General features: G+C 63.6%; 1 protein-coding gene across 1 annotated transcript; it reads left to right on the top strand.

Moving 5' to 3' along the window:
* Positions 1-1,021: 1,021 nt before the first annotated feature.
* CCR10 (C-C motif chemokine receptor 10) lies at positions 1,022-5,098 on the top strand. The gene is made up of 2 exons (XM_048829649.2): positions 1,022-1,067; positions 4,016-5,098. The coding sequence occupies exons 1-2, from the start codon at positions 1,041-1,043 to the stop codon at positions 5,096-5,098; spliced, it is 1,110 nt and encodes a 369-aa protein (XP_048685606.2). The 5' UTR covers positions 1,022-1,040.
* Positions 5,099-10,602: the final 5,504 nt, after the last annotated feature.

Here is a 10,602-nt window from a genome sequence, read left to right as displayed (position 1 = left end):
GGGAGGGTGAGTCCCTGTCACAGGGCCGGGAGCAGCAGGCCAGAGCCCCATTGGTGTCAGTGGGGCCAGAGCCCCGCTGGTGGGACTTGGCCTCGTTCCATTCATTCAGCTACACTGGTCCACAGCAGCCAAGGGTCTGGCACGATTCGTGTTATCTGCGACACAGAAGCCCTGTCATGGCCCCGGACCTCACTGTGGCTGGGTGCTATACGTTACTAGGTGCATTACGGTAGCGCCCAGGAGCCCTGGGACCCATTGCGCTGGGTGCTGTAGCTTATTAGGTGCATTACGGTAGCACCCAGGAGCCCTGTCCTGGAGCAGGGGCCTATTGTGCTGGGTGCCGCACAAGCCCAAAACATCTCGCTGGTCCCGGCCCCCGAGAGCTCCCAGGCTGTGCAGCCCCAGCTCCATCATGCCGTTGTGGGGGCTTCTCGGGGGACTCCAGACAAGTTCATCCCAGTAAGTGGCCCCCGATTCATGAGCGGCTCGTTTCCAGGCCTGTCTCCCAGGGGTCAGGCCCAGCACCCCGCGCCCTGACCATGGGCTAGCAGGGCAGCTGACACCAACGGCAGCTGGAGAAGCAAAGGCCCGGCAGGCACCGCGTGCCCAGGGCTCTGGGGCTGAGCAGGGTGTGCCGACCCAGGCTCGCTCCCTTGGCCCCAGCCCACGCATGCTCATGGGGTTTCCGTTCAGTTTGCTGGCAGCTCTCGCGCTCTGCAGCCTACATCCCCATGGCCGGGGCACCCACCCTGCCACGTACCACAGGGCCCATTTCCACGAAGCGTGGGGCACGGAACTGTGCTCTGTTCAATCTGGCACCAGCGCTCAGGGTGTTGGCTGGATGCCTCTTGTCACCGACGCAGGGCCTCGCCCCGCCCTGGGGTCACCTCCAGCGCTCAGGTCCCATGGGGGCAGGTCTTGGATTCTGAGATCAGCTCTCGGTATCAGGTAGGGCACGTGGTCAAACCACAGGCCGCGTCGCACTCGGGGGTGGCCGCGGCAGAGCCTCGAAGAAGCGGGACGCTTGCTGCAGCTTCACAATGACAGAGATGCCTCCCCCAAACCAGGTGAGGGGCTGCAGGGGCTTTCCGGGGCAGGGGAGGGGACACCACTTGCTTGTTTGAATGTAAAACCATTTTCTCTGATTGGTTTTTCCGATCGTGGGTTTGAGTCATGAGCACCTGGTCCCACATGGGCCCACCTGGGATCCTCCAGCCCATGCAGGCTGGGATGGGTTCCAAGCCCGGAGCCTGGGGGCTGGGAGCAGAAAGGGACGTCGGGGCCCCGATCCTGCAGTGAGCTCCATGCTGACCCCTGCACCCACACAGAGCTCCAGAGCTGGCTCTGCAGGATAGCTGCTCTCTGCCCAGCCCACCAGGCACAGACACTGTGGGTCCCATGTCCCAAAGGCAGGGCAAAGCTCCACACTGGGGTCTCAGGGGCCGGGCGGTTGGGAAAGGCCAGCGTGGGGCCGCTGGGAAATCACACTGTCCCTGGGCAGTTCTTGGGCTCCGTCCGGCCCCAAGACACCATGAGCAGCCACGCGTAGTGTGGGGCCCAAGGGCTGCTGTGAGGCAGGAGAAGGGAAGCCAGGCCCAGTTGCTGGGGTTTGCAGCCCCTTAGGGTTCAGCGCGCAGCCCAGTCAGAAGGAAACTGCAGGCCAGGGCCAAATTGCTGGTGTAACCACGGCAGTTTCCCTGAGTCAGCAGCACTCAGTTTGCCGATTTACCCGAGCTGGGCTCTGGCTCCACGCGGGTCTGAGCCGCAAGGGACAGAATCTGCGCTCTGATGGGATGGGATCCAGAGCGGGGTCTCCAGGCAGGGCTGGCCCCAGGTGTCCAGGGGCATCCCAGAGGACATCTGATCACCCAGGGGTCCAGAGAAGCTCAACGGGTTTTACACGTTTCTTCCCTCAAACATCTTGATTAGCAATTCAGGCAGCCACAAAGGGGAAAAGACCTGCCGGCCCCTGGGAAATCCCCCCGCGAAGGACAGCACGTTCCCCATGTCTGAATGCCGGTGTGTGTCCACCGGTGCATCCAGGCTCAGCGCAGCATCACTGTGTGGGGTCCCACATCCAGGCTCAGCGCAGCATCACTGTGTGGGGTCCCAGTGCCTGTCTGTGGGGCCTGACGCAACTCATGAGACAGACGCACCCTCACCTCACCCCATGGGCACCTGATCTACAGAGACTCAGGCCCAGCATGGGTCAGTGACCGCAACTCCAGGCCTGAATGTCGAGCTCTGAGCAGCTCCGGTTCGGGGTGCCGAGCTCCGGTTCAGGGTGCCGAGCTCCGGTTCTGGGTGCCGAGCTCCGGTTCTGGGTGCCGAGGTCCGGTTCAGGGTGCCGAGGTCCGGTTCTGGGTGCCAAGCTCCGGTTCTGGGTGTTGAGCTCCAGGCAGCTCCAGTTCTGGGTGCCGAGTTCCAGTTTGGGGTGCTGAGCTCTGGTTCTGGGTGCTGAACACCAGTTCTGGGTGCCGAGTGTCAGGCAGCTCTGGTTCTGGGTGCCGAGCTCCAGGCAGCTCCAGTTCAGGATGCTGAGCACCTGTCCCCTCCATGACGCTCCCGTTTCGCACTCTGGTCACTGACACTTTCGTTGTTCGTCAGTGAAATGCCAAGCTGTTCAGGGCCTTGAGCTGCAGCCCAGGGCTGGGGGTGCTGCCCAGGTGCCCACGCTGCCAGGCTTCCAGGAGTTAAAGGAAACCACAGACGGGGCTGCTGCTCCCCCTTCCTGCAGGGCATCATGCCAGCCTGGCCCTCTCCCTACCTGGCAGCCCCCAGCACACGAGTCCCCAGCCCAGGGAGTGACACAGCAGCTCTCACAACTGGCAGCCCGGAAATCGCCCCCGCTGATCAGGGCTGGGTGTGAGACAGAAACGCAGTCACTGAATCCAGTGGCTCTTGGTGTGGCAGGGCCCGTCCCGAGGCACCAGCCATCTCCCCTGGGCTCAGCCTAGCTCCTACAGAACAGGCGCCCACATCACACAAACCCACCAACCCAGCGGGCACCAGCCAGCCCCCTCACTGGCAGCCCCAGCAGGGGACCCGGGCTGAGGGGCCAGAGAGACTCAGCTTCTCTCTGGTGTCTGTGCAAGGCGGGGCAATGGGGGGCCAGCACCAGACTGACACAGGACCCTTCCAGCTGCCCAGCCTGGCAGCATGTCCCTGGGGGTGAGGGTCCCGGGCTGGGCTGCAGGGCTGGTTGAGTGGGGCTTGTGCAACGGACATTGATCCCCTTGCTCTGCAGTGCTGTGGGTTGCTGTGTGGTGCTGTGACCTGGTGTGTGGTGCTGTGCGGTGTTGTTTTGCTGTGGGGTGTTGTGGTGCAGAGCAGCGTTGCAGTGGAATGCTGTATTGTGTTGCTGGGTAGCTGTGCTGTCTGGTGCTGTGTTGTGTTGCTCTATGGTGTGATGCTGTGTTGTGTTGCTCTGTAGCTGAGTGGTGTTCCTGTGTTGGTGTGCGGTGCTGTGCAGTGTTGGTGTACTGTGCTGTATTGCAGTGCTGTGTTGTGTTAATACGTTGCATTGCAATGCTGTGTTGTGTTGCTGTGTGGTGTAACCACGGTGCTACGTTGTGTTCTGTGGTGCTGTGGCTGTGCAGTGCCATGCTGTGTTGTTGTGTAGTGCTGTGTGCTGTAGCTGTGTGTTGCTGTGTTGTGTTGCTGTGTGCTGTGGCTGTGCAGTGCCGTGCTGTGTTGTTGTGTAGGGCTGCGTCGCAGTGCTGTGTTGTGTTGCCGTGTGCTGTAGCTGTGTGGTGCTGTGTTGTTGTGTAGTGCTGTGTGCTGTGGCTGTGCAGTGCCATGCTGTGTTGTTGTGTAGGGCTGCGTCGCAGTGCTGTGTTGTGTTGCTGTGTGCTGTAGCTGTGTGGTGCTGTGTTGTTGTGTAGGGCTGTATAGCAGTGCTGTGTTGTGTTGCTGTGTACTGTGGCTGTGGGATGCCACGTTGTGTCGTTGTGCGGTGCTGCGTTGCTCAGCGAAGCTTCTTGCTAATGACCCTGACGAAGTTTCGCCCTCACAGACCTTCAGCCCCTGGGCGGCCGAGCCCCCGGTCACCACCGACTTCTACTATGAGGACGAGGATGGGCTGTTCCCGGACGGGGGCAGCCCCCTGCCCGAGCTGTGCGAGAAGGGGCCCGTGCAGGACTTTGCCCGCACCTACCAGCCGGCCGCCTACCTGCTGCTGTCGCTGCTGGGCGTGGCGGGGAACGGGCTGGTGCTGCTCACCCACGCCCGCTACCGCCAGGCCCGCTCCGTGACCGACGTCTGCCTGCTGCACCTGGCCGTGGCCGACCTGCTGCTGCTGCTGACCTCGCTGCCCTTTGCCGTGACGGGCGCGCTGCAGGGCTGGCTGCTGGGCACCAGCACCTGCCAGACCCTGCAGGGCTTCTACGCCCTCAACTTCTACAGCGGCTTCCTCTTCCTGACCTGCATCAGCGTGGACCGCTACATGACCATCGTCCGGGCGCAAGTTGCCTGCCGCCTGCGCCCCCGGGCCCGCTGCTACGGCTGGCTCGCCGCCGGGCTGGCCTGGCTGCTCTCCACCCTGTTGGCACTGCCCCAGTTCGTCTACAGCCAGGCCAAGCAGCACCAGGGCCGCGAGCTCTGCAGGGTGCTCTTCCCTGCCGGCATTTCCAAGGCAGCCCGGGGAGCCACCAACCTGGCCCAGGTCATCCTGGGCTTCGTGCTGCCCTTCCTGGTCATGGCCTCCTGCTACACGGCCGTGGCCCGCACCCTGCTGGCTGCCCGCAGCTTCCAGCGGCACAAGGCCCTGCGCATCATCCTGGCCCTGGTGCTTGTCTTTGTGGTCCTCCAGCTGCCCTACAGCCTGGTGGTGCTGCTGGACACGGCCGACATGCTAGGCAGCCGGGAGATGAGCTGTGCCCAGAGCCGCCGCAAGGACCTGGCTCTGGTAGTGACCAATGGCCTGGCCTTCGCCCGCTGCTGCCTGAACCCCGTGCTCTACGCCTTCGTGGGCGTGCGCTTCCGGAAGGAGCTGTGGCTCCTGGCCAGCGATGCTGGCTGCGTGGGCCGGGCACGGGATGGGCAGCGCCCCAGCTCCAGGCGCCGGGCATCACTCTCCACCTGCCTGGAGATGGTGTAGGGGGCGGTGCTGAGCGGGCTGGCCCAGGGCTCAGCCCTCTGCCCTGCCAGCCGGGAGGCCAGGGCTCCCCTCCCCGGCTGGCAGGGGGCAACTGGGGCAGGCTCATGGGAGGAGGCAGGGTCATGTTGTTACAGCCCCCTCCTCTGGCCACTCCAGGGGCACTGTTCACTGGCTGGTGCGGGGCGGGCTGGGGCGGGGGCGGTCTGTATAATGCCCAGCGCATGGGGGGAGGGGGCTAACACCCAGCACACTGGGGTGTGTGTGTGTCATGCCCAGAACACGCGGGGGGGGGGAGGTGTCTTTGTAACATCCAGCACAGTGCGGGGAGGGTCCATGTAACACCCAGCACTCTGGGGGGTGGGGGTGTCTGTGTAACGCCCAGCACACTGGGGCTGTCTGTGTAATGCTCAGCACGTTGGATGTGGGGGGGGGTCTGTGTAACACTCGGCACTCTGTGGGGTATCCGTGTAATTCCCAGCACAGTGGAAGGTCTGTATAATGCCCAGCACATGGGCAGGGTGGGGAGGGTGTAATGCCCAGCACATGGGGGTGGGTTGTATAACGCCCAGCACGGGGTGGGGGAGGAATTGTGTAATGCCCAGCACACTGGGGGGGGGTGTCTGTGTAATGCCCAGCACACTGGGGGAGTCTGTGTAATGCCCAGCACATGGGGGTGGGTTGTATAACGCCCAGCACGGGGGGCGGGGGGGGGAATTGTGTAATGCCAGCGCATTGGAGGGTCTGTGTAATGCCCAGCACTATCTGGGGAAGTGGAAAAATAATCAGGCTTCCTCGTCTTCTTCCCCTGCAAACCAATAAAATGCCCTGGGCACCTGTGTGCGCTTGTTATTCGTGTGCATTTGATTCTTCATTAACTCCCCTGCTCCGGCCGCTCAGCTGCAGTGATGACTGGCCCTTTAAAGGGAGCTGGCTCTCAGCCTCCCTGCGACCTAGCTGGCTCCCATGTGCCCTGCCCTGGGCTCTGGGACAGAGAAGGGAAGGCCCCAGGCCTGAGAGACACTAGGGGCTTCAGCAGGGGCCTGGAGTGTGCAGGAGACTTGACTCCAGCCAGGTGGGCCTGGGAGCAGCTGCTGGGGAAGGAGCAGGGAGCAACACACTGGGGGGCCAGGCCAGGCAGGCTGGGAAGCTCAGCTGGGCGGAAGGGTGTGGGGTGCCAAGTGTCTGAGTGACTGGCAGAGCAGCTCCTCAGACTGGAGGTGCTGGGTGCAGCCTGCAGCTGGCCAGAAGACTCTGTCTTTCCAGCAGGCCAGACAGCCAAGTCACTGAGGGGAAACTGAGGCAAGGATGCTGCAGGGCCATGCCATGACGGGGTGCTCGGAGGCGGTGACCCCGTTACATGCAGTCTCATGATCAGAGCCAAGAACCAAGAGTCCAGGAGCTATAGACAGCAAGGCTTCGGGGCCTCTAGGATCAGGACCAGCACCTGGCCAGATGCTCTGAACCTTCCCCCCACCGGTGTGTTAATGGCCTATGGCTGTGTCAGCAACAATGAAGGATGGGGCCACATGTTCCCAGAGCTTCCCAGCCCCCTGCTACCAAATGCCGCTTTGCCAGGCAACCTGTGGGCCAGGGCTGGTGGTAACTGCAGCCGGCCTCGCTGGAAAGCGTGGCCCTGGAGCTGCAGCTGCAAAAGGAGGGGACGGCTGGCTGGGCAATAGGGGGGTGGCTGGGTGGCGGGGGGGGGCGGAACCAGCTGGCTGGCTGGGTGAGGGGGCTGCTTAGCGGCTCTCAGAGGGGTTTGCAGTGGTCCCATCGTTCCGCTCCAGGCCCTGGCTCACCTACTGGGAGCCTCCCTTGTCTCTGCCCCAGGTCCTGGGGGGCAGGATGCGGAGTCGGGGCATCTGTGCTGTGTCAGTTTCCCCCATTGATCACGCTGACCCCGCGTAGCCCCGGGCGGCGGCAGACACTTAACGAGCTTGTCAGGTGCTCCCCTGCCCCGGGGCCAGCGGGCCAATGCTCGGTTGAAAGCGAGGGTCGTTCTGGCAGGAGAGCAGTGGGCCGGGAGCCTGGGGGTGCAATGGGCTAGAAATGGGACATGGCCAGGCCCACGTGGGGTGAATGTCTCTGACCCTCTGGCCAGGGATGCCCTGCAGGGGGCAGTAGAACCAAACTCTTCAGCCTGGTCGCTTGCCGCGCCCTGTGGTTAGTGGCCCAGACAGGTGAGTCAGCCCCGTGCCAGAGCATCTTGCAGGGTTGTGGGGCTCAGGGGCGTCCAGCCCCTCCAGGCCGGTGCCCAGCCTGCTCCCCTTTGTCTCCTCTGGCCCCATCCCCCAGGGCTGAGCAGTAGGCATTAGGGGGGCAGGGGGAGGGTGTTCTTGATCCCTGGCTCTTGGCTGGCAGACATGGCTACCCACACCGGGGGTGGGGAGAGGATCAGCCCTGGCTGGTGGCCCGCACAGGGCACCCGTGTATGGGAGTCACAGCTCAGCTGTAGTCCCCTCCCCCTCCCTGCACGTCGGGCTGGCAGAGCGTCTAATCTCAGTGCAAGGCCCACCCGACCCCAGGTCCCTGGGGAGAAGGGCCCAGCCTCCCTGTAGTCCTGTGCTCAGAGTCAGCCAGGTTGGGAGCCCAGGGTCTCTCCCTGGATGGCAGCATGGGAGGGGGACTCCCCCACCTGAGGTGACAAGTTTCACAACCTCCCGCCCCTTTGGGACCCCCCTAGCCTGGCTGTTCGGTTACTCTGCAAATGCCTTGCAATAATGGTGAAATGGGGCTAGCAGAGCCCCCACACCCCCTTTCGGTGGCATGCTGAGCAGATGGTCAGACGTCTCACCATGCTCCTGTGAGATGCGCCGGGGCACCCATCCCTGCTGCACCCTCTCCCTGGCACTGGGGCTGGGCACTGGGGCTGCCCACGGGAGTGGCACCACACCGACAGTGCCATCCCTGGAGCAGCAGGAGCGAGCTCATGGCCCAGTCCTGTGCTGGGGATTGGCTCCTGGGGCGGGTTTCTGCCATTGGCCAAATCTGTGAGGACTCCCGGTTTCACCAGGGTGGGGGCAGCATCTCTCCTGCCCAGCGGGGCAGCTGCCACGGGCACAGGGGGACCCGAGTCCCACACAGACACTTGACACAGCACGGCGCTGTTCTGTTGGCTTGTGGGCAGCCCCACGGTGTGGGCACACCTGATGTTGGCAAACACCCACTCAGGGCTGGGAGGGGTGGGGTGGGACTGCCAAAGCCTGACTTCCACAGCCTCATGGGAGGGATAAACCGGCCGTGGTCTCCGCTCCCAGAGTGTTCGGGGCAGATGGACCCAGCAGGGTCTCCCCCCCACAAAGTCACCATGGCCTCAACCAACCCCCTCCTTGGTGACGCTGGTGGCGGGGTCCCAGCCCTGCAGCCTGGGCTCTCTGGTGGAGGGGAAATTTCCAGCAGGACCTTGGCCATGGGGATCTCCCCAGGGAAACACCCACTGCCATCACTGTCACCATGGAAACCCCCCCTCCCAGAGGGAGGCTGAGAGGGACTTTTCGCTAGTTTCACTTCCTGGATCCCGCAGTGGCAGACAGCACTTCCCAGCTGTTGCTCCTGGATGCCGGCCTGGGCCGCCCGAGGGAGCCTGGTTTGCTCAGCCGCCCCGGTTGGCGCACACGGGCAGCATGACGCTGTGCCCTGCTTGCCTGTGGGGCACTTGGAAGGGCCACAGCTTCCCAAGGGGGCATTTCCCCCCTGCACGGCATGATGCCGACCGAGTGGGGCTGCAGCGGCAGCCGTGCCACCTGGAGCTGACACAATTCCGGAGCCAGGCAGCCGCGCAGGGACCAGCTCGGGGCTGCGGGGCCGACAAGCCGATCCCTGCACCGCGATTGCTTTTCCTTCTGACTTTGAGCTGGTGCATGGGGCCACCGCCAGCCGCCCCCCGGCCCTGGCCAGGGAGGATGGTGCTGGACTAAAGAGAGACAACAACTGCCGGCCCTGTCACCGTCTCCCTGCCCGGCACAAACCGCCCTTCAGGAAGCCGTGCGGCTGGGCCTTGCACAGAGGGGGCAGCACCAGGGGCTGCGGGGCCCTGGCAGCTGCCAGCTGGAGGGCAAGGGGTAAACCCGAGGGGTCCGTCCGGCTGCCAGAGGGACAGAGGCACTGAGCACCGGCAGGAGCTGGGCTCTGGCCCTTCGCACGAGGCTCCTGCTGCGGCTCGATCGCCGCTGAACATCAGCGAGCAGCTTCAGCAGCACCTGCCCTTTCACCAAGCCAGGGGGCGGGGAGCTGGAGCCCCATCCCTGAAAGCATCCCCCCCCCCCCCCAGACACACACACACACACACACACGTTTTCCCCCTCACACGGCTGCCAGGATTACTGTAGCTCCCCTGAGCCCAGACCCTTCACCTAGTTCTTGGCAGGAAACCAATTACAGCTGAGTCAGCAGATCCGGCTGATTCTTCACAGAGCAGCCAGGGCCTTGGTTCTCCTAGCCCGGGCCCTTCCCTGGGCTGACGTCTCTGCGCTGTTTCCTAGCCACGGGGGGGCACCTGGCTAGCAGCAAGAGGAGTGGGGAGCTGGCACTGGGAACAGGCAGCTCGGGGGGCATTGCCCAAGGGGGTTAGGCAGCCAGAGCAGGGGGCTTCAAGCAGAACAGCCTCTGTCGGTGTTGTAGGGCCCGGCCAGCATGTGCTGCGCTGCACAGACCAGCAAAGAGGCTCCATCGCCCCAGGACGGGCTCCAAACACTCGGGGGGAAGGGAGAGGGCAGGAGTCAGATCCTCTTGTGGGCACCAGGTCCCCTTCCTCGTGGCTCAGCGTGGGCTGACGTGGAAATAAACCTGTCTCCTTCACTCGGGTTAAAGGAGCAGCGAGCACACGGCCACTGGCCTCTAGCTCAGGGTAGCCGCTTTAACTCACGCTGCCGACCCAAGTTAAAGCCAGGTTCCACCGTGTCTTCGCTGCTTTAACCCCTTTTGTGTGCAGTGTGGACGTGGCAGCCAGAAGGGGGGCATGGCACTAGCAAGGTAGCAGTTGGGTTAAAGTGTCTTTCGCTGATTATCATGCAAGCTGGCGGCTGGAGACAAGTAGAAGAACCAGCAGCCTGGGCACAGCCCATTCCCCAACCCCCCAGAGCCCCACTCCCCCCCACAGCCTCCTCCCCACAGCCCCTAGCAAGAGCCGAGACCCCGGACCCCGGTCAGTGGCCAGCTGCTCTGCACAGCCCCAGCCTGTCCTGTCCCTGCAGCCCATGGGAGTCTGCTACACGGCTGCTCAGCTCCCTGCCCCAGCGAGCCAGGCAGGCCCCGTGGCCCAGGCTGGTGTGACGAAGTGGGACTGTTCTTAATGTTTCCTCTGAATAGTGTGGGGGTGCCTCAGTTTCCCCTAGGCAGTTCTTAAGTATCTAGGGGGTGGGGTAAGGGTGTATGATCATTGCAGAGCCCTAGAGGGCAGGTGTGTGCAGGAGTCTGGACACAGAGAATGGCCGACACCCTGTTTCCTGGCAACTGATGGCCTGGGCCTTCCCCCCTGCAAGGTGAGATCTAAAGGGTTGGAGAAC

Source organism: Caretta caretta, chromosome 27, assembly GCF_965140235.1.
Source record: "Caretta caretta isolate rCarCar2 chromosome 27, rCarCar1.hap1, whole genome shotgun sequence".
NCBI lineage: Eukaryota > Metazoa > Chordata > Testudines > Cheloniidae > Caretta > Caretta caretta.
The sequence above is the reverse complement of the archived record's forward strand: the minus strand, read 5'-3'. Positions and strand labels throughout refer to the sequence as shown.

Excerpts from the sequence above, each read along its gene's own strand:
- CCR10 (XM_048829649.2), top strand. The coding sequence starts at position 1,041 with ATGACAGAGATGCCTCCCCCAAACCAG. Across the intron at positions 1,068-4,015 it reads AGATGCCTCCCCCAAACCAG|ACCTTCAGCCCCTGGGCGGC; the intron begins GTGAGGGGCTGC and ends TCGCCCTCACAG.